The sequence below is a fragment of the Pleurodeles waltl genome, chromosome 4_1 (genome assembly GCF_031143425.1).
Source record: "Pleurodeles waltl isolate 20211129_DDA chromosome 4_1, aPleWal1.hap1.20221129, whole genome shotgun sequence".
Classification (NCBI taxonomy): Eukaryota; Metazoa; Chordata; class Amphibia; order Caudata; family Salamandridae; genus Pleurodeles; species Pleurodeles waltl.
Genome location: NC_090442.1, coordinates 224,007,896 through 224,032,573, shown reverse-complemented (window position 1 = coordinate 224,032,573; position 24,678 = coordinate 224,007,896). Strand labels below are relative to the sequence as shown.

The 24,678-nt window shown below is 41.6% G+C and overlaps 1 protein-coding gene across 1 annotated transcript in view; it reads right to left on the bottom strand.

The window, feature by feature from the left end:
* Positions 1 to 24,678, bottom strand: part of CCDC91 (coiled-coil domain containing 91) — a 1,353,016-nt gene that overhangs the window by 410,154 nt on the left and 918,184 nt on the right. Inside the window, exons 9-11 of the mRNA XM_069228181.1 lie at positions 12,620 to 12,712; positions 12,449 to 12,517; positions 2,843 to 3,019 (exon numbers count right to left, since the gene is read on the bottom strand). Of these exons, the coding sequence (XP_069084282.1) occupies positions 2,843 to 3,019; positions 12,449 to 12,517; positions 12,620 to 12,712 (339 nt within the window). The remainder of the gene's footprint in view (positions 1 to 2,842; positions 3,020 to 12,448; positions 12,518 to 12,619; positions 12,713 to 24,678) is intronic.

The window sequence follows — 24,678 nt, the reverse complement described above, 5'->3', positions numbered from 1 at the left end:
TATAGGGTGTTGATGTCATTAGACCACACCCCTTCTCATTACAGAGATGCATATCACCTAATATGCTTAATTGGTAGTAGGCTTTCGAGCCTATACAGCTTGGAGTAAGACAACATGCATAAAGAGGATGATGTGGTCAAAATACTCATTTGCCTAATAATTCTGCACTCCCTGTATATATAGATAGATAGATAGATAGATAGATAGATAGATAGATAGATAGATAGATACACACATTTTTTCACTAAAAATATCAAAGGTTATAGGGACGTTATAGTTAGGAGAAAATATCAGTTAAAACATATAGTTTTAAACAAACAAAACCACTGGACTTCACCAGTTATAGTTTGAAGTAACTATAACTTGTGCCATAAATCACCCCTGCCATGCACAGTGTTGTCATCAATTATGTATTTTCAGATGTTGCTGATATGTTATCAATTATATCATAGGGGTTGGACTCACAGCCTGGCTCAGAGGTTCAGAACATCAAAATATAAAAAGTGGGACTATTGGCTTTATCAAGGGGTCAGAATATCAACATTATATAAAGTACATGTGTTATCTGTGTCAAAAACTAACCAATAAATATAATAAAGGTGTATTTAATAAATTAACAGTTCAGTGTTTAATAAATGTGACTATCATTTGAAAATGTAATAAAGGTTTATTAAAAAAATACATCTGAGTCTTTTTTTTACATTTTTCAAGCTAATAAGTGCAGCCATAGAACTGAACAAGAGGGGGCGGCTCTGCACTCCAGCTGAAGAGCCTAGAGCTCCAGCCAAGAGGGCTTTAAAAATATGGTTAGCTTTCTTGTAGTCATGAATTTTATAACCAAGGAGACTCACTGTTTTTTTAATGTTCTGGGGGCATGCTGGACTCTCTGCAGCCCCCCACAGCACTCCGAAAATGCTTGGTGGTGCCCACACCCCTTCTAGATGCACCACCAAGATGAAAAATTATGTTTTAAAAGACCTAGCTGGGAATTATGGCATTATGGAGTGTTCCTTGCAAGAAGCAGTGAATGATAAATTAGTTAATCCTACCGCTCATTTATCATTCATCTTTTTGTTTTTATTTATATTTTGGGTGTCCCAGCATTCTCCCGGGACACACACATCTTTATATTTTGTTGGGGTCTGTGAGGAGAGTCCAGTCCTCCCGCTCCTCCCCTGCCAGCATTCCCTTCTGGGAGGCTCACAGCAAAAAATAAAAATATGTAACTAGATATAGTTGAGAATAAAGTGGCATCACTAGAGACTAATCTTCTCATGGCAGAGTCACTGAATCTGGGACCTAGTGACATGGATGGAGTCAGGCAGAGATTCGGAGAAGAGCTGTAGAGTAGGGAGTTGCATACTTTCGTGGTTACCATGGTGTTCAGCTCATGTTTCTTTGAGGACATGAGGATTTGCATCATAGCTCCCCCCCCCCCCCCAGCGCCTCGAAACCCTGACGGGTACATAGCGCGCTTTATAAATATCGTGATTGATTGATTGATTGATAGCTGAGAGGGGCAGGGAATGGAGGTTGAGGTGGCTGGGAGCATCATGGCAGATAGGGCAGCATATTCAGCAACTTGGCTGGCATGTTTCCCAATTCAAGATTGGGCTTATCAATCACAAAGCACGAGAATATCCCTAATCAAGATGACGACTAGGGACACAAAGCTTCCACTTCAGAGTATCAGTATTTATGTAACAGTTTATCCCATATGCTGCCAGTGGGGAGAGAAAAGGAACAAATAAATAATCTATATATGAAAAAACAGAAGACCGCCAGAGAGAAAAGTAACTACTTGAGCAGATACCTTAGTGAACACCCTCTTAATAGAACCAACCACAATGGAAAGATCCAGAGCTGACACGCAGCAACTGCTTTGAAATGGGATTTACGGGGATGTGGAATCAGGCACTGCTCTAGATCAGAGATGCACAGAGGTCATCTAGGTGAACAAGATAAATGAAAAGCGAACATGAAACTTTTCAGAAAGAAATCTGGGTTGACCTCCTTAAAGTATTTAATGAGCCTGGAATTACAGGATGGTTTCAGCACCAAAAAAAATCATTCTGAACCAGTTCCCTGAACAGGACAGGGAAGGGAACCCTCTTTTCCAGGGCACAATGAACAATGGCCAAACAGCCCCTGTCTCATCGTGTGGTGTTGTAGAGAAAACAATAACAAATCACAGGAAACAGTGACTTCACAAGTACGTGGTCCCAATGCAAGAAACAAAGCACTGGTTGTTGCAGCAGTAAAGGGGAGGGCTATGGGCTAAGAAACAGTCAAAAGAAAAGAAAGACTACCACAGCTTGGAGTGGGCAGAGGAATCTTTTGTCAAGAATTTTCAGGGACATATGGAATAATTATAGGGTGCCGATCTTGTGGAGGTTCTAATTAAAAATAAGGACTGAGATAAGGAAGACGTAAGGGGAAATTGTATTCAATTCCTCTGTAACCCCCTTCTCGGAGTGCTTCTGTTTTTAATTTCTTATGTTACCAACTGATCTGTACGCACACCGTCCATCAGTGAATTGGCATCTTGGCACAAACGAGGTTAACAAACCACAGATAACCCTGCGGTTAAAGGTCTGGCAAGCGAAAAGGCTAAGATAGCCAGCACTACACAGATGCGAACAGACAGGTTTTTCATACACATCCATATGGCAATTTTTGCTTCCGGGTCAGTGTTTTCTGGAAATCCTAGTTGCTTTTACCTTAATTCAATTTCAGAGCACTGCTTTTTATCAGTAAAGTTGCTGTAACTAAGCGCATTAGAAACAAATCTGAAGTGTTTTGTACCAATTGGTTCGATAAATAAACCGAAAGAAATACTAACTTGACTTTTTTTCCGTTCCTCCGCCAGCCCCTCCGCAATCGCCTGTGATATACAGTCTTGGTCACTTTTGCGTTGCTCCTCCCAAGACTCTTTTTCTTTGGAATAAACTATTTCCATTCGCCGCCGCTCCTCTTCTACTGCTTTGCAAATGGCTTCTTTCATAACTTCTTGTTCAACCTGCAGCGGAAACATGGGGCAGCTCGTAACAATTAGCAATGTCTGTGCATACAAAGTGGACATGTATTTCTGCAACGGAGAACATTATAAGTATGTAAGCTGGACAGGAGTCAATATGAGTGGTGACTGCAGTGTACTTATAATCTTTATTACATGACGTTTTTGATTCCTTGCCCCGGACCTAATGCTCCGAGTTGTTTCAGTTCTAAAAGTACTAGTAGACAGCATGGTAATGGATATGAATTTGTGTGGAGGCAAAGAACTGCGCAATAATATTGGTGTAGATTAAAAGGTCAGATGACAGTTGCATACTCAACACAGACCTAAAACTCCATGTTGCCCTCCTGTTATCTATGCTGCTGCGCAAGAAAAACACCATAAGTTTTCTAAGACACTTTTTCATATGTGTGCCCCTGAAAGTTCAACCTCAGGAGGCTGGAAAAATAAACAAAATTATCACAGCTGTGAGGAGGCCAATTACTTTTTCATGAAAGCACACAACGTGTGCCCCATCAAAATGTACTCCTGGTTCCTATAATGTGGGTACAGCAAACACCCCTCTCCTGGTGGTTCTCACATAACTGTCTGCAACAGCTGTGTTGTCAAGCCAGACCATAATCATACTGAGTAGAAAAGCATTTTAAGTTGTGTTTTTCTTAAACCATAACTTTCTCCCCAAAGACTATTAATACTAACCATGCATCCAGAAATAAATTACATTAACATATTTTCAAGTCCTATGCCTAAATGCACATTTGTTACAATTCACGATGCACAGTGTATCCATTTTGCTGTCACGGCAGCCAAAAAGTTACACTTACCCTTTTGTTACGTTTTTGAGCATTGTTATATATGTTCTCCACATCATAATTCTTTTTCAAAATCGGATATGACCATTGAATTTTCTGTAATGCGCTAACTGTATACATCCTCTTGGTGCCTCTTTACATTACTTCCCACCTGAAGTCTAGCAGTCCTCAGATTTCAAGGGAATTCTGATATTTCTCTACATTACATACTTGAAGTCCTTACTAAATTGTGTGTCTCTAACAGAACACCAAGGAGTCACGTGCCTCTTGATTATTGGTTAGTGCATTAGAAATTAGAAGAGTTGTCTTATCTGAAAAATAGATGACACTAGGCCTTTGTTCATCGGCAACTCATTACTGTAGTCAAGATGCTATCGTGCAGCCTTGTTGGTATGACACCTCAGACAGCCACCTATTCCTCAAGACGTTGTCAATTTACCAACTAGTTTCCTCAAATAGCGCAATCTTATTGCTGAAATGACTATCCACCTTGAACATGTGAGCAAATGATAATTTACATCCCTGTCCCCACAATACTCACCACTAATGTTCTTTCAACAACAATATTCTCAAAACATGCAGACTTTTATCAGTTGGCCATTGACATAGATGGATAATTTCTTTCTCATTCAAGGTACCATTTTGTTATGTCATATAACCTCAGACAGTCACATTTCCTTCAAGATGTTGTCAATTTGCCACTGAGTCTCAAACAACGCAATCACTATATTGCTGACATGACTATCCACCTTGAACATGTGAGCAATGACAATTTACACCCCTGTCCCTACAATACGCACCACTAATGTTCAACAACAATATCCTCAAAACAGGCAGAACAATATCAATTGGCAACTGACATGGAACTATAAATAAATAATTGCTTTCTCACTCAAGGTACCATTTTGCTATAAGTCATGTAATCCACCCGGATTCGTCTGGGTTTATAAGGGTAGCCCTATATCAACAAAATGTTTTAACTCTGACCTGCAGAAATAGAAATCATGTAACCTTATCTCTGACATCAACAGGTACAGCTTATGATTTCATTATTCCTCAGCAATTGCTTTTATGATACACATATAACAGTAACGAGTGGATTGTGCCTGTCAAATTAGGCAAAATACTTCTGATACATTTTATTCAGTCCCTCCTGAATAGAAAAAAAATACTTACCTGTACAATTTAATCCTCCAGTATTGGTATATTTAATAGATTCACAAGATTAAAGAAACATTTTTATGTACTACTTGTTATAATCACTGTGGGACTCCCACTTGGCGAGGGGGATGACTCAAGCATGTGAATCTGTGAAAGATTCAATACTAGAGAATCTTTGTTTACTTGCTGGTTATCGTAATACATCTCTGTTGTCTAAGTTGGACATAGCTGTTCTTTAAGAACCCATAATAATAACAGTAGTATGAGTGCCCACAAACAACTAAACATGGCCCTTGTACCATTATTATCACAGTTACCAAACATGTGGACAATGTGAGCTTTGAGTATTGGGCGATGGGATGGGTGTTGGCAAACTGAACCCTATAAAGTATATCTTGGGGAACACAATTAATAATCAGTTACTCTTGTTTGAGTATCTCATAGCAAAGTATAGCAAGAGGAATCAAAGGTTAATAAGAAAGCAGTACAAAGGTGGGTACACAAGCACTGATGTCAGAGCCAGGTACTGCCATCTAACATAACTGCTTGTTTCTTCTGGGACCATCTTCGTCTGTTTCTGTTTACCCCCACATTAAGAACTGGCAGACTCAATGGTGGGATTAACATCTGAAGATAAATGTCTACTTAGCTACCTGGGGGCACAAGAATAACCTAACACTCCAAACATTTCTGGTATATGTGGATCAATTTCAAGAATGCAGTTTCTAATACCTCTGGGACACACCTGACTGCCTTTGGTCATGCACGGTGGTGATTGGATCCACGTATTGGAAAAAAAATTACTATACGTTAAAAAAACATAAAAAATCACTGAAAAATACAAAGATTACAGGGACATTATAGTTAGGAAATAGAGTTAAAAACCGTAGAAATTCACTTAAAAAAAATAATCAAAGGTTACGGGGATGTTATAGTTAGTCTCACATTTTAAACGTAAAAAACCAAAGTTACAGGTAGAGTTATCTCAAGTATAACTTGTGTCCTAAGGTAACTAGAACTCGCACCTGCGTCATGCACTGCTAATTTCCCCAAAAATTATAGCACTCATGACATCTTTGATAACATCATTAATAATTTCACAGTAACTTCTGCAGAAAAATGAATGATCAGATAACAGTGCATGATGAGGCCACAAACTATAGTTACCTTAGGGCTTGAGTTATAGTTAATTGAGATAACTCTAACTGGTGAATTTCTATGTTTTGTTCCATTTAAAATGAGAGCCTAATTATAAGGTCCCCGTAACCTTTCTTTTTTAAGCTATATATATATATATATATATATATATATATATATATATATATATATATATGCACCCACACCTCTCTCTTTCTCTCTATCTATTTCTCTTTTGGGGGGAATCCCTCAAACCTCCCCTTTTTAAATTTACTCCTAACCTTCCTTTACTACTACCCACCCCTAAACCCCCAAATAATATTTAATTTAAGTATTTGCTTTTTTGGGGGGGGAGGTGAAACCTTTATTTTTTATCTACTCCTAACCTCCTTTACCACCACCCACCCCTAAAATTACCCATACTTCCCTTTACCACTACTCACCCCTAAACCCTGAAAGTAATATTTAATTACATTATTTAAATTTTTTGGGTGAAATGCTCTCAACCCTCTGTTTTCAATTTACTCCTAACCTTCCTTTACCACTACCCAACCCCAAACCCTGATTTACTCTCACCTCTCTTTACCACTACCCAACTCTAAACCCTAAAAATTACCCCTACCTCCCTTTACCAGTTCCCGCCCCAAACAGTAAATTTACCCTTATACCCCTTAACCCCTACCCACTCCTAAACAAAATAACAATATAAGTATCTCACTTTACAAATTGCTATTTAAAAGTATAATATATATTAACCAGTAGAAGTCCCCACTGGGTAGTTACAGTTAGATAAGGGTTTCCATAGGAAATGCATTTTTTGTTTTGCTTATAAGTCTAGCATTGTTTGATGAATCTCCACAAAATTCTCCAAAAAAGTAGTCTTTGTTGCCCAGTTTATGTATGGAAGGTTTCGGAGTTATGCAGCTGAGAAAAAGGGGGGTCCCAAAACGCAAAATCCCCAGGGATTTTCCATAGACTTCTAAGAAAAAACAGCTGAACTGAATCCAAAAATGGCAGGAAGCTAGATCTTGGTCGGCAGAGTATGCTTTTGTAATTTGGTGTAAATCCGTTCAGTAGGTTTTGAGGAATTTAGATTCAAAACTATATATGTGGATGGTTGGGTTTGAGGTAGTCTTATGAGATTCCCTCACACCCAATTTAAAGAAATAGAGCATTTTGATTGGCCAAGGGAGCTTTTCCCCCCCTTTGGGCTACTTCACTCCCACAAGAGTGACATTCCTGCGGGAGTGAGCGCTTTGACTGGCTGCCAGTGTTATGAGAAAAATGTGGCTGACAGTAATTACACGGCTTGGGGACTTAGTCACCTGTTCTGAAGTTTGAAAAAAAAACCATATCAGTGATGTCAGAAACGATGTCATAGAACATGTCATGGGCAATGTAATACATGAGGCGATAAGCAGTGGATGGCAGGGGCGCAAGTTGTAGTTAGCTTGACTAACTATAACTGGGGATTTTCTGTGTTTATTTTTTAGTTCAAAAGGTTAATGTTGTCACTGAGATATTCACCTAACTCTAACGTCACTTTAATCTTTGTTTCTTTTAAGTGAGTGTGTGTGTATATATATATATATAGTGAGAGAGAGATCTCCCTTATCCATCCTGTAACCCTAAAAACCCCTTACTACCCTTTAATCTTCTCAGTTTTGAACCCTAAAATAAATATATATATACGCACATACACACACACACACACCTTAACTATACTTACTATGTGTGGTAAAGGCATCTGTGTGGTAATGGCATGCATGTTAAAGGCATCTGCGTGGTAGTCGTGTGTGGTGGAAACATGGATGGAAAAGACTGTGTAGTAAAATATGTTCCTTCCTGCAGAGTGTTCACAATGATTGAAAGCACTGATCTGGAATTTTAGGTTTCATTGCTGGAAAGGGTTCATTGTTTTAAAGAATGAAAGCAGAGCCCTGCAACCTTTGACATTGGCACATACATCCCTCATTCTCGACAAGCAGCAATGTTGAAGCTAAACTGTCTGGCTTATTGTGTGCAGTTGTGCTGATGAATGGATTACAAAGTTGATGAATGGGTATGTGATTACATAGATGGATGTATGGGTGAGTGACTGGGTACATCGATTCATGAACTATGAGTGAGTGTGAAGCACTGGTGGAAGGGACAGGCTTCTTCCACTAAAGGGTGGCCTCTGCCACCCTGCACTCACTAACCTTACCCATTCACCCACCTGTGCGCTCAATCACTTGTTGTACCTTCATTGTTACAAGCACACACTATCAATACAAATATCATGCATGTATTCATTCACTCCTCTACTTATCCTCCCACCAGACCTCACAAACATGTATCCATAGAAGCACCTATGTAGCCCATAATACCTACCTGTGCACATGCACCACAAAGACACCATACATATATGTGCTTTGGCACTTCAATGTGCTGTCTGTGCATGTGTACCAGGTGGTGGTGTGTGTCCATCAGTGTTGCGTCTGTGTAGCCATATATGCTTGTGAGAAGCTCTCTCCATGCACTACTGGAAAGCCAGACCGACGGGATTTGCCATTGTTTGCTGCACTGTGTCCTTTCTTTCATTCATAGTAGTAGTACGGTATATTAATTACCTGTCACACGTGGGTTTGACAAAGCTTCCGTAACCCTGTCTACAATTATGGAAAGCGATGCTTAGCGCCCACCATGAGTGAGAACAATGTTGTGAAACACCTCAGTAGGCCGATGCAACAACGTACATCCTCAGAAGAGGGAGCGCACAGTTCAAAACTGCACGTTCCGGTACGGTAGATGAAGTCCATCGGGCATTCAAACATTCATTCCATTAGCATGACAACAGGTTACACAAGAAGGGAGTGTGTAGGGAACAGATTACATATTTGAGGGGACACAGTTCTTAGCCGTTATTTGATTTAGAACATACGTGAACACTTGCACAATACTTTTAGAATATGTCATCTTTGAAAGTGACACTTAATACCTCTGTGAAATATGAGCAGCTAACTAAGCAAAATGTGTAATCTTTTCCAACGAAGTCTTACGTGAGAGAAGTGATGGTGGTAGCAGAATAGGAAACTTGGCTAAAGAGAAAGACCCTGCACAATGAGCTGCAGAGATAAGTGCGGGAATCCAGAGACCACAGCTCTGAAGTTTGTGCTACAGATGAGGGTTACCTTAACTTCCTAAAAGTACTCAAATGTGTGTCATCATCCATGACATTGTTCAATATCTGCATTTTCATACAAACAGTAAACTGAGAAGGCCAATATCAGGGAGATACTATTAAGATTCAGACTATGGGCATGTGCCAACCCAAACTGTGCTATCTCCAAGGACTTATTGTTATAAAACAGAAAAATAAAACACAGCTTTAAGAAATGCAAGAGGTGATGCAATTTTGCTGAAACATCTTTTAGTTTCCAAAGCAGCAGCAAACAAGAAGATAGGCTCGATTTAAAGAAAACAAATCAACGAATTGGCCCCAGATGTTCAATACCTTGTGCTAATGATATAGAAAAGTTATTTTAATAAATGCTTGTCATGAGGAATTAGTAATAGAAAAATAATCCTTTATCATATTCTTAACGCGACGTGGTATATTCTAAAATGTAAATAGAGTGTATTTATACCCTCTCTCTATATATATATATTTACCTTAGTTGCTATGCGATATCGTCCTTGATCCCCCCATTCTGTTCTAATATTGCCTTACATTGAAATGTTGTGGATCCAGGATTCCAGAGTAGGCAGCTGGCAGTTAGAAGAAGCTGACTGAATCTGTTCTCTGTGGCTTTTGTTGCTGTCAATTACTGAGGAAAGTCTTTGACCTCTACTTGGAGTGATGCCTAATTACAACAAAACCCTGTTGTATTGTAAACTGCAGGTTTTGTGACAGCAAAATAAATTTTTCGTAAATCAACCCCAAAAACTCTTGTCAGGATCCCATGTGATAATAGCAAAAGTATTAGAGAAGGACATGCAATTACTATGTTGTTATGTATGGCTTTAGGGACCTGAACATTGGTCAAAAACGGAAGAGCTGGAAAGAGTAGTGAAGTCAGAGAGATAGCCTTCCCTTTCATATAATGAGTTGATAAAAAGTTCTCCAGGTTGAACAGTAGATCACTCAAACTGCAGTCCCAAAAGAGAGCCGGAGGGCGCAATGAAAGCAGTTTTTATTACTGTTTGCCATGAGCAGCCCTTGGCCATGTGAGCACAATAAGATAGTAGTGGTACTGGACCAGGAAGGTGATGCCTCCTCTTACATTTCTTTCATTTTAAACCCAGACTTCTCCTTTCATAATTAAAAGACAAAGGTTGCAAAGAAGTGTCTGGTACAGGATGCAGCAGTAGAGGTTGAGAAATGTGTTGTCTTTCACAGACTGGTATGAACTTTACATAACAGGAAGAGGCATGGATTGATATGTTCAACCCATAGCAGCCAAACTAGACTCAAGTAACAGGGGGAAGTATAGAAATGTACTCATCTCCTGGGAAATGTTAACACCAGCCTCCAATTGAAAAGACTTCCTGGGTACTTCCTCTACTCAAACCCAGAGTCTTAAGAGCTTGATGTTCTGAAGCAAGATTACCTCTCTGCAGTAACATGCAGAATCATAATAACTATTAGAACATTGGAACGTTGGCAGCTCCATTGAAAACAATGGAGTGCTCTGGGCTTTTACTGGCCGGTAAAAGCCCGCAGCACCAACATTCCAATGTTCTCTTTGTTCACATCCCCTCGGGTCCGTGAGGAATTTGTTTTATTTAATAGAACATTCTGCCCTGAGTGGCAGAATGTTCTAATAGCCTTAGAACCCACCGTAGCTGGCTCTACCGGCTATTAAAGGCCCTCTCCCTTGTTAAAAGCCCTCGCCTTCAGCCTTTAACGCAGGAGCGGGCCTTTAATAGCCGGTAGAGCCCGCTACGGCGGGTTCTAAGGCTATATTAGAACATTGGAATGGTAGGCGCTCCAGTGGAGTGCTCCGGGTGTCTAATAACTGGTAAAAGCCCGAAGCTTCAACATTCCGATGTTCTTTGTTCACAGCAGCAGCTGTGAACAAAGGCCTCACGGAGCCCAAGTCGGGCTCTGTGAGGCCTTTGTTTTATTTATTAGAACATTCTGCTCTCTAGTGGCAGAATGTTCTAATAGCCTTATAGCACTTCATAGCTGGGCTACAGTCCCGCTCCCTTGTTAAAGGCCCTGACCTTCGGCTCAGGCCTCTAACGCTGGGGCGAGCCTTTAATGGCTGGTATAGCCCACTTTGGCATGCTCTAAGGCTATAATAAGGTTTGGAGAGATTGTTATGTAATGCAAACGCCCAAGTCATGTGATAGGACAGGGACACTCCTGCTAAGATGTACTTACAGGTAGAACAATTGGAGGTTTTCTCTCCTGAATTTGCAGTAGATTGCCATGAAACGCGGGTAACTGACTCATAACCTTTTACAAAGACAAAATGCAAAAGACTCCATCCAACCCAAATCCTGTTTGCTGACAGTGGGCATGTGTGGGCAGAGATTTTTGGTGCAGCAATCAGAATTGAAAAACCTGAAGAGAAAAAAGCCTGCTTCATGCAGAAGAAGACAGAATTGAAGAATGTCCTCTCAAAAAAGATGTACCATCGGGAGAAACCGTTCTTTTGAATGCTGTCGCCCATCACAAAAAAATTAAACTGGGGCTGAGACCCACCACTGTATGGGTGCTGGTGCAACCTGCTTTGAGGTTGGGACGCTCAAGCCACTCACAAATGTAAAGAGACAGCATCTTTTTAAGGAAACCTTTTCCAGTTGTGCCAATATGAAAAGCATCTGAAAAACAATACAATTGTAAAACGCACTGTAAAATGTATAACATTGCAATAATTAAAAAACAATATTTAAGAGATAGGGACGTAAACCCTGAGAGCTGTGCTAACTTTCAAAGTGACCTCTAAAATTTCCCGAAGTTATACCAGTTGCATCTCCCCATCACATGTTCATCTCTGCTTACAGTTTTCTCTGTGTCTGTAAAGATGACTGTTGAATTTTGTTTGTGTAAACGTCACTTTTTCCCTTGTTCCTCTAAATCCTGAAGGGAAGCTACAATTTTCTTGTGATAACCTCATGTTCTGACATTGAATTTAAAATCCATGGGTGACTTTATGGACTGCTGAGCTTTAGCAAAATTTTAAAAATTGCCAGTAAACCTCTAATTTTCTTTTGTCCCTTCATGTAACGCATGACATTTAGCCTTGAATTATTTGCCTTTATTAAAGTCAATTTAGTTCCAGAAATTTACTTAAAACGATTCTCCATCATTTATTTGTGTAAGCAAGAGTACCTTTATAGCAGCATCCAAAGCATCCTTACTTCTCCTCCTTTCTTCATCTAAACATTTCGCCACAGCTTCCTGTGTATACAAAGGACACTCAGTATTTGGCGGATAAAGAAGGAGTATTTTCCAAACCACTCTTAAAATCCCCCACAAAAAATACATGAACCAGTACTTTACTTTGTGTTCCTGTAGATGCTGAGCAAAAGCTTCTTTCATCTTTTCTTCAAATCGTTCTTTTTCTTTATCCAGCATCTCCAGAAGCCTCTCATACTATTAAAGGAGACAATAAATATGCAAGTTCAAGCTTTGGATTTACAAAACAGGATGTAACAAGAACTTAGTGAAAAACAGATTTTGTCGTCTCTGTTTATACATGGAAGCAAAGCACTCACATTCATCAAAAATAAAAGAGGAAGTAAAACAAATGCATCACTTCAAACAAGAAGAACCACCTTCTAGCATGAGAAAGTAATTTGATATTCTGAAGCTTTTGGAGAGTTATAAAGGATTCATTTGTATAACTATTTGACCTTACCTTTCCACTGAACTTACACTAACATGATTAGGAAATCGGATGTGAGATTATGGTTATTTTTTGTTTGACCTCAATTGAGAAACTTGTGTGTACTAGTTTGTACGATAAAGGGGATAAATGTGCGATTGTTATGATAAACTTCAGATAGAAAACATGTTTTATCATGGAATAAAAATAACAGTAACAAAAGTGAAATTAACATAAAATGCATGCGCTGGTTCCGTGGTAAGGCAGTATCAGGGGCGCCAGATTTTCACCACAGGCTGCACATTGCCCCGGGAACGAAAAGACAAAGGGGCAATGTTGCCCAGGGAAGCAACAATGTTTGCACTGACCAGGAATGGAAGACACTACTTCCTATAGAACGATTATAAAAAGATATCTACAATTTATAAGATATCGCTTTTGTTAGTCTGTATATTTTATAGGCCAAGGAGTACGAATAGAAGAATGAGCTGTGTCTACCAGTGGCAAAAGCTGAACCTTGACACCTGCGGGCCATATTACATAAAGTGCCCTGGGGGCACAACGGATGTGTGTGCCTGCGTTCTGTACTCCTGGTTTATGGTTTTGTCACAGAAAGGGCTGCCCACTCTTGACCGACCCCTTCAGTAACACAAGCTGCAGCGACACGCATATGGCGCTGGTGTTTCCTCATTAGTACTGGAGTGAGGCCCCATGCGAGTGAAACACTTTGCCTCCTCGCACTATGATGGAAGCAAGCGCAGAGGCAAAAAGACTGTCAGGAGGCTTACTGACTGTGTGCCACAAAAGGGTGGGGAACAGTCACTGTGCCCATCCACGGAGCACCCCCTGCGAGGGAGGTAAATGGGCCCCTGAGATTCTCCAGATATCTCCCTGCAGGCGGGTGCAGCCAATTACTGCATGTGCCCACAGGGGGATCTCTTCTCTCCTTTCAAAAGCAGGTCAGGTGCCACCTGCACTGTGAGAGACTGATCAAGTAGTTGGTTCTCTTCTCACTAATATGCTGCTTATAGGTCATATTAGTTCACAGCTGCTCTGGCCGCAGCCCATTATCTGTAAAAAAAAAAGCCCACTGACCAGGACTGCACCCCTCGCACCCTTTTGAAGGTGCACCATAGGGCAGGCAAGGGCAACACAGCCCTCCTAGGGCCAAACAGAAGAAGAAAAAAAAGGGTGCATCCGACTGCGTACCCCGTTCAATGGGAAAGGACTGACTGTTAAGTACAATGTAGGAAAGGGTGCTCTGTGGCCAGCAAATGCCACTGAAATTAATCTTGGTCTGAAACCAGCTCCAGCCATGGCTCCTGCTAGAAAGCACAAGTCCTCCAAGTCAAAAGAGTTCTTGGTATGCAAGCACATCAGTCCTGCCAACTGGAATAGCTTTTCTTTTATCCTTCTCAATTAGGTGGACGGGCTTCAGGTGTTATCATGAGTTTGATGCCCGTTCATAAAGCCTCTCTGTTTATGATAATGTCAGTAAGAAGATATTCCAATCTTAAGACCAGGAGTTTGACAAATCATTTAGTGTCAACATTCATAAGGCATATGGGTTTGTAGGTGGCACAAAGTCAGGGGTTCTTTCTCCAGTTTCGGCGATAACAGATACATTAGCTTCTGACATCAAAGGGATAAATGTACAGTGCTCTGCAAATATATAGAATAGTGCAGCCAGGTTAGGTTCCAGGATCCTTGAAAAAGTTTTCCACAAGGCACCCAGACGTCCATCAGGTCCTGAGGTCTTCCCTTTAACCACCTTATCAGCATGTTATCATCTCAGCTGTTAGGAAAAGGATCCCATTCATGTGCACAGGGCACCACATCGAATACCTAGGCATCAATTTCACTATATCAGTGAAGGAGCGCTATAGAGTAAACGTCCCCAGACTTCTTGCAGACTTTTGCAGTGATCTAAGAAAATGGACACTCCCTACACCTCTTGTGGTTAGGATGTATCAATATCATTAAAATGAATAACCTTCATAGGATCCTTTATGTTTTTCCGGCCCTTTCTATCTCTGTAGGTCACACCTTTATTGTGGTGCTGAAAACTTTGCTTCTTAAGTTCTTTTGGCAGGGGTCTCCAACAGATATCGCATAAAATACTAACCCATCGTGATGGAAAATAGAGGTTGGGTCTGACCTATTTCTTCCTCTACTATAGAACAGATCAAATGTGGGTATTGGGAGAATGGCCCTTGTGAGCTAAGGACGAAATCTTACTGTGGTAGGGAGCTCACAAAGGGATCTACCTTGGAAGCCAAATGTAAGACAGACCAGCCAATGTTTATTAGAGTACACACACTACCTGGGCATATGTCTTGGGATAACTTACATCACCTCACCACATACTCCCATACACTATATTCAAGCATTCTCTCCAGCAAAAACTCTGGGCACCTTTGTTTGGAAGAGGGTGGAATGCATAGTGATATCAGATATTGCAGAAGTAAGTAAGACCTGAAAATGTGAATTCCATTGGCAGGCTTTTAAGCTGGAGGAAGGGAAGAAGTTTCATTATGCCCAATTGTTCTGCTTGGTAATGAACCCTTAAATCAAGGATAGTGCTACTAAAGACCGTAGTCCCTTTAAACTACTAAAGGACCGTACACCCTTTAAAACCTTTAGAGCTAAACACGTATATTCAGCTTCCACATAACATTGATCAAAACATTGAACTCCCTCGGGGCTTACATTGCAAGATGGACTGAACTGGGTAGACATGATGGAGAGGACAAAGGGGAAATTGTATGCCAAGAATGCATTAAGAAATCCTCTATTGTACAGGGGATGGTAGCTCACTAAATGGTAGTGCAAGATTGATGCCTTCACCCAATGAAACTTGGTAAGTTATATCCTGCCAGTAGCCATAAGTGCAGGATGTCGTCTCCAGGGGATTTTTGAGACATTCGTTGACATTGCCTGCATATCAGGCCCTAGTGGGATGATGTTTTGGTGGAGATTAAGGAAATTTGGTTATCCTATACCTTCAGATATTAATTTGGTGCTGCTCGGCTCCAATTTCTAGCATTGGAGCACGAGACAAATGTAGAATGGAGATTAATGTGGAACCGCCTATGGGCAGCATAACTGGCTTAAGAAGCTCAATGAAAGAGCAAGGACTACCCTCTCTTACCCACTTGCATGCATCTACGCCTCCGGAGCGTACTTCTGATGAAACGTTTATCCAAGGGATTATACCATTAATGCAATGATTCTGATAGGGTGCTAGGGACCACTGCTCACCTACTAGTCATCCAGCTTACACAGCATAGCCTACCCCTCCGGATGTAAGTCCTAAATATGGATACATGTCGAAAATGGTGTGAAAGATGATATGTGAGGCAAGCCGAAGGAGGCATAGTCTGATCAATTTAGGTGGTTGCTAGATCCTTAAATTCTATAATGTAAATGTGATATTTTATCTAATTGCACATTTTGCAAACACAGCAGGAAGGGTGTAAGTTTGGGAATGGTTTGGGATTGGGGTTTGGTGAATGTGACATCATTATTAGCTATATACAATTATATCATTAACTATCAACTACCATTGTGTAAGCTATCGTTTCGTTACCTTTATATCTTGAATATAACAACAAAGATTTGAAGAGTACTGCAGTACACTGTAATTTCTCTATTTCCACATCGCCAAGCAGAGAGTATACATGAACTGTACAGCCCTGTTCAATTGTGGAGAATGTCTGTAGAGGCAGTGGCTCGGTGGTTGGGGACTGATCTACATTTAATTGGGGCTGCCCCATGTCTTTTCTGCATTGGAGAGAACACATTTTCACTACTTTTTACGTTTGTCAATGTCACTCTTCTTCATTATATGTCATGCCATGTTTTATACTCTGCATCTAGCACACATGATTCTTGTCTAGGAGTTTTGCCAAATACCTGGCCACCTCTGTCTATAAGAATAAACCACATCTCATATTTATAGTCTATTTTGCAAAATCTAGTATAGGTATGGGTATTTTGCAAGATATGTGAAATTAAATACATCTGTGTTTACTGCAGGCAATGATTGTGGTAATGTTGGGAAAATCAACAGTGAAAAACGACCAACCAGCCTATAAAACAGGCACAGAAATGGCTAAGAAACGTCCCACATACTGATTTGTCACACTACCTGTTGGACCGGGCCCTTTTTGCAGGGTTTCCCCTACTGTCCTTCTTCCTTCTATTTTTTTCGGACCTGTTTTTTGTTGGCTTTAGGACTCTGGGCACTTTACCATTGCTTATCAGTGCTAAAGTACATATGCTCTCTGTCTAAAAGTATTGGAGATTGGTTTCTCCATGATTGGCATACTCGATTTATGACTAGGGCCCCAGTACAGTTCACACTGTGTGCCCAGGGCCTGTAAAGCAAATGCAAATGCTACTAGTGGGTCTGCGATACTAATTGTGCCACCTACATGAGTAGCCCTGTAAACATGTCTCAGACCTGTCAATACGGGCTGTTTTAAACTGTGATTTTGACTTAGCAAGTGCACCCACTTGCCAGGCCCAAACCTTCCATTTTACTACATGTACGTCACCCCTAAAATAGGCCCAAGGCAGCCCCATGGGCAGGGTGCAGTGTATTTGAAAGGTGGCACATATACTTGTGTTTTACATGTCCTGAAATGAAATACTGCAAAATTAGTTTTTCACTATTGCAAGAACACAGGGCAACATGGGGAATGCCTTGAAATATGTTTTAAGTGTAATTTACCTTTGGGAGCAGATCAAGATGTGGATTTTGGGGTCTCTGAACTCACAATTTAAACAAACAACTTTTGGTGACGTTGGATTTTGAATTGTAAATTTGAAAATGCCACTTTTCGAAAGTGGACATTTTCTTGCTTAACCATTCTGTGCCTCTGCCTGTCTGTGGAATACACGTCCGAGTCAGTATGACCATTGAGCAGTGTATGCATTCACTCTAGACTGTCACACAGAGGGAGCTGATGTGTGCCCTGCATAACCTGATGGCCCATTGCCAGGCTGATGGGTCTTCCTGGGCTGCAGTGGTGGGAGGAGCTGAATAGGGTTGTGCCCGTCCTCACCCAAAGCAGTCTCCAACCCCCTGGAGGGTGTCTGTGGCCAGGGCAGGGAAAGGTAGGGTTTTGTGCACTATAAATACTTCTCTTCTCTTTGAAGTTTGTCTACTTCAAAGACAGAAATGAATATAAGTACTGGACCTCTGACACCACATAGTTAGAACACTTCTGGACTGAAGACATTCTGCCAGAAAGAAGAGGAGGATGCTGTAGGAGGGACTGCCACACTGCCTGTTGGTTTGTTGTACTGGCCTGCTGCTTCTACCCTGAGAGCAAAAGGACTGGAGTTTGATTTCTACATCCTGCTTTCCAAGGGTCTCCAAGAGCTTGAACTGAGCTTCGTTCCTGTTAAGAAGTCTCAGGGCCATAAAAGACTTCATCTGTAAGTGCCTGGGCTCTCTTGCTGAGAGTACTGACTTGCCAAGTGGTGCCAAATCCAGTTCCTCAGCCGTTTAAAGTGAGCTCTGGTGCAACTAAAAAGAAACTAAGTACACTGACTCCAGAGCGACTTCAGAACCGGCATCTCTCTCTGACTCCACACCGCTGCCTGCACGGCTGAGTGCAATGACCTGCAACATGCAATACAAGCCCAATGCTGTGCAGCGTCTGTGACGTCCCACCACAGCGCGAGTCCTGAGTGCCATGTCCCCTGGGTCACCCTACTCCAACTCTGCCGTGGCACCTGGGGCCCAACGGTATGAGTGTGACACCACAAAGTCAACACCTCACATCTTGACCTGCAGGATTAAACGACCCCGCTTTGTCGTAAGGAACCAAAACCTTGATACCGAAGCCTCATCACCTGCCTTGCAATCGCAAGTGACCAACTCCACTCCTCCCCTCTCCTGCCTAACACTAAGGAACCAATGCCTCACCGCCCCAGTAGCAGTAAAGAACTGACCCTGCAGCGGCTCCAGTGACACCTCACCTCCCCGACTCCGTGCAATGTCTCTGCTTCCTCATTGTTTCCCAAGGTACTGTACCTGGGGTCCATGCGACTCCATGACCATCCCACACTCCCTCGCGAGTGGCTTCGGGCTGTTGGTAATGACACTGTTAAAATGCTGTGATAGCCCCAGTTGGAGCAATTGTGTTTCTAAGCACTTTACTAAGATTTAGGCCCTCATTACGATCTCCTGGGCTGGCGGTCAATAGATGACCGCCAGCGCAACTACATCCCTGCCGGCCGCATAATGTTTTCCCACTGGGCTGGCAGGCAGTTACAGTGTTTCTGCCCGCTGGCCCAGCGAGGAAAAGGACTGTAACATTGACAGCGGCTCTAAATGGAGCCGTCGCCAATGTTGGTGTGTGGCGGTCGCACAGATCACTGCCTGTAAATCGGGCAGTGATCTGCGTGATGAGGCACTGCAGAGGGGCCCCGGAGCACCCCTCCCGCCAGCCTTTCCCTGGCGGAAAATGATTCCCTCCACCGTCAGGCTGCCTGTCCGCGGCAGCCTGGTGGTGGAGGAGGGCCGCCATAGGCCGCCCTCACTGTGTCCATAATATGGCGGTTCAGACCGCCATGCCAGTGGTGGTCTTTGCCCCTGCCGCCGACATGGCGGTCTGAACCTCCGGGGATCATAATGACCCCCTTAATCTTTGAAAAGTTGTATCTTTACTTGGTTATGTTATATAGTTGTTTTGGTCTTGTTTTACTCAGATAAATATTGGCTATGTATCTGAATTGGTGTGGAATTGGTTTCTGAATTGGTGTGGAGTACTACTGTGGTGTTTTCAATGTGTTACTCTGTGTGTGTACAAATATTTTACACATTGTCTCTGAGATAAGCCTGACTCGTCATGCCAAGCTACCAAGGGGTTGAGCAGGGGTTATTTTAGCTGTGTGACTCCCTTACCCTGGCTAGAGTGAGGGTCCCTACTTAGACAGGGAGCAAACCACTGCCAACTAGAGACCCCATTTCTAACACCACCCCACTGGGTACTGCCTGATTGTCATAAAGGCCAGTCGTACCCTGACAGCAATGCAGTTTAAGCCGGAGAAAGTGTTTAATAATTAAAACGTTATCCTAAAAGGGAATTGAAAGCAGTGAAAGCCATTCAGCCACTTTTATTATGCAAAGCTAAGACAGAGCCAGTAGAGAATGGGTTACATGAATTTTCTCTCCTAGCTGCATATTTGAACGTATTAACAAATATTACAAAGATGCTGCAAAGAGTATCAGCACAAGTCACCAAGTAGCCTTTTTTGGCTATGATTTTTTTTGTTCTGCTTCTAATTAAGCTCCTTTCATCTCTGTTTTACAATGAGACATACAAAGCCTGTGAAAGATGTGGTTTGCCTGAAAATAGCTGAGCTGGGATCCAAACGTATAAATTATTAGAGGAAAGTATGAGTGCCATGTGGAAGAAACAACTAGCCGATCTGTAAATCATTCGCACGCCCTAGAATCATCACATTCCCTATCATGTGTGGACAATATGACTTTCAAACTTGGAAACTTGGAGCTTATATATGGCAAAGAAAGGGTAATAAAGTTAATAAAGGTTAACTAACACATTCGTGTGTGCTGAGGCGTTCTCTGACCTACAGACACTTCTCAGATACTTAGAGTTAATGTCTGGGTTCTCAGGGCACAGTGATGCGCAACGTTTAGTTTAATATTGGTTTTGGATGCTTTGCCACCTTCTAGTTATTATTTCTTCAAGCTGATACAGCCATTTTAAACGTGCGCCCCAAATGCATGCTGGAGTACGCACTCTGTCTCAAATGTATTAATGGAGGTGTAAGGAATTCGCTATCCCACTGTTACTGTTACCTCAAGGTAGAAGCTTCTCTGAACTTTCTAGAGCTTTGAGTTTCACTTTCTGCCATGACTTCAGTTGGTACACTGCAGTCCTGTTTTTTTTCTTGTGATTGTACCCCTTTGCCTGTCCTGGGGTGCCCCGTGTCCTTAATTTGCCCACTGGGACACAGTTTGCTATTTTATGTTCCTTGGTAGATGTGCTTTTGGCAAATCCTGCATTTGTCAGAGAGTGGTTTGTATTGTGCATGTTTGCTTTTAAAGTGGTTTGCTGTACCTCGACGACCGATGTGTTTGGATTCTCTGGAGGAAATGTAAGGGTGTGTCCTTGTGTCAACTAATTATTTTGTGGTTTCCATTTTGACATTTAACTCTGAAGCCTTTGTAGTTCGCCTTTTTTTATTTCTACAGCGTTGATGATCAGATACTCGTTTCGTTTCTGTTTGTACTATAACTTTGAGAGTACCACAGTTACCTGGTTTGATAGGACAGGTGTGCAGTAACACAACTGAAACACATTTGTGGTATAGTGTTACATGTTAATATGACTATGGGTGATACATCATACTTCACTAGTGACACACTAAAGCCAATCATATATGGGAAAAAGAGTTGTAATTACTACAAACAAGATCCTGGTAATGACTCCACAGGAAAAGGTGGAAAAACACATGGTACCAGTGTGTAGTGTGCGTTATTTCATAGATCCAGACCTCTAAATCAGAAAGTATTACCCACTGGTAACATAACTTCTTCAAATTATTACCTCCAGGTTTAACCTTGAGCTCTAAATGAGTCTTTTGTGGTTTTTCATGCATTGCTTGTAAACAAAGTATACACTTAGTGAGAGGTGCTATTAGGAAACAGGATATTACCTTGAAATTGCTCAAGGGTCTATGTAAATTGCATTGCTTTCAATGCAAAGTCCAACATGAAGGGCACAGGAGCGGATACACTCTTGATTATTTTTTAGAAGATTCAAGAAAGCAAACTCTGCATTTCATGCAACAAGAAGGGTGCAGGTTTTGGTAGGATGAGCTTAGCTGTGGGATAGTAGGTAACGACGTAGCTCATCCTCTGTACAGGAGAAAGCTATCTCCAAAGTGCTCTTGCCTATGACATTCAGGATTCATGGCACAGGCACTCACATGGTCCCTGTAGGCAACAGGGTGTCATTCAGAGGCAACACAGAAGGACAGTAGGCCCAGAAGAACAGAAGAACTTGAGTGTCTGCAAGAATAAGGAACAAGCTTAGGTAAGAGTCCACTCTCTTGCAATCTCTGTTCTTAAAAATGATTTACGGGAAGTTTCACTAGTTCTTTCAAATAGGCGAATGGGTCGATCTTACTCCCCTTTCTTTACATGTCACTTCTAAAGAAATCACAGACAATAATTCTTCTTGGCATCCTCTGGCGTCGCTGCATGAAATAAGGCCTCTACAATTATTATGGTAGGAAAAATGTAGACTCTCCATTGGAAAACCATAGGTCAGCCATACCCAAACAACTACACCATCTGCGGAGATTTTACTCTCTTGAGTTGCACAGTATCTCATACACAGTAACTTTACTCTTCATTCCACCCCTACACACACATCCTTGATCAACTGCGCCCAGCTTCAACCATTATTTTAAAATTTGGAACAAAGTCACTCATAACTAAAAAATAGTGCGTAATCTGATGCTTCAGTTGTGACCTAGGATTGTTAAGTATTAGCTACACAGTTCACTTAATCTAGTGAATATTTCAATTAACACATTATTTATAGGGTCATATAAAGAGAGGCGTGTTTGTATTTGATGCCTAGTTCATTCAAAAAAAGATTCATCCACTCTTTGCAGAACTCCATTCCACTGGTATTGAAAATATTAGGAATGGCCTCTCTGTGTAAAATATGTGTCACAAATGAAAGAATCAGAATCAACAGCAGGCAACCTGACCATTTTATTGTCAAAGCCTACCAGACTGTGATGCTGTCTAGTTGCGGAAAGGCTTCTTTGGGACATTTTGAAAGCTTCCCTGGGAATGCCTCCTACCCATTGCTTACCAATGGCTTTGCGGTTTGTAACTCACATTTGCTTGCTTCACTTGCTTTCTATTTGCTGGTATAATTTGTTTTAGATTGTCCAGCATGCCTTTGTCCCTCCCGTGGAGCGTAGCCTATTTAACATCGCTCCTTGTGAATGTCTCACCCTGCACATTTACTGTTCATTATCTCTGCTGCAAATATTCAGGCCAGTCATATATATTTCCAAATTACAGTTTTTTCCAAGAAGACTCTCTAGCATGGGCTCAGTAATGTTTTAACCATCAAAGTTGCTTTTGCCTGCTTGCTGTATTCTATCCATTCACTATAGTTCACTACTGTTTTGTAACTAGTTTGTTCTGCCATCTCTTGATAACATTAGCATAGTGGGGGCTGAATCAATATTTATGTAGTGAGATAGTGCTTAGGTGGTAAGGCAATATCATGCATATTCGTTCTACATTCTGATTTGCTGTAATTGTAATTGTTTTGCTCACACTATAATGAATTTGCAGTTTATTCTGTATTCTATGAGAAGAAAACCCATATAAGCCCTCAAATTTGGGGCTGAGCATGAGACCTTTCTGATGCTGCTAGGGATGCTGTCCCATTTCTTAGTGAGCTGCTGCTCATTTTGGATTTTGAATAGTTCTTGATTTTACCCATTACTTTTCACTGCCCTATTCCTGAGAGCCCCTTGTGATGCTTGTACTGTACCATTTGAATTGTTATAATAAATCTTTCTAAGTTTTCTAATTCCATGATAGAACTCACTTATTGGGTCTGTTCTTCCTTGACAGTATTTTTGATATACTATTTTGCACCATATTGTGGGACACAATGCCTCATGAAATTGAGGTTTAACAACGTTCCCAATCCACCCACACGTGTCAGCCTGATGCCTAATGAGACACCTCTAACTGTGAGGAGGTCAAGAAGCCCAAGTCTTTACAGTCTTGATCTGTCAGAGGTAAGGGCTACCTCTTCCAGTAGTCATAATGCCACTGACACATGAAAGTGCCTAAGTAGCTGGTGCTTCCCAGAGAGAGGCCTGGATTGAGGAAAAAGCCTGAAAACAAAAAACATCCTAGTTGACAGCAAGGCTCTAGGTAACAGTGGACATCCAATGAAAGAGGCTGGACTCCAAGCAGGAGGGGACTTCAGAGTATACAGGAATGCGAGGGGCTAGAACTGCTTGGCTAAAGAACTAGGAAATCCTAAAATTGATCATGAGCGAGGAAACACACCAACAGGGAGCAAGAAGCAAGGCTACGCAAGAAAAAACAGTACACCCTAAATACATTCCTCACAGGAATAGAGCTTAGTCATACTGGATTGGGAATCACCTAACAGCAACTAACAATACGGTGGCCATCTCGGAAAGGGCAGGATATATTTGCTAGAGGATTCCAGGAGAGAGGAGGTAAAGCAGTATGAACACGCCTAAGGCTTCTTCCACTAAGACTCCACCCCAGGTAGAAGAGCAAGAGCGTGAAAAATCGCACTTGGAGGTCAGCTACCGCCTGGTCCAAAACATTCTTGTGAAGCCTTGTGCCCCACTCATCGAGATAAACTCAGCAGATGCCATTGGGTGAGACACCTGTACAACAACCCGTGGGCGTGTTTGTTTAGGTGTTGTTTCACAGTGTAAGATTTATGGGGTCACCCACACTAACAGGAGTTTGCCTGCAGGTATTCTGGGAACTCTAAAGAATAGGGCATTATCGCAGTCCAGTAGTGAGAGGACCAAGGCACATGTGGCCTGCGGCCTTTGAGTGAAGGCTAAGTATTGAATCAGGCAATATAGAATTTGGAGTGGAAGAAAATACGTAGTCTCTATGTAGCTGAGGTGGGACTATTGGCTGGCCTGTCAAGCTACAGTG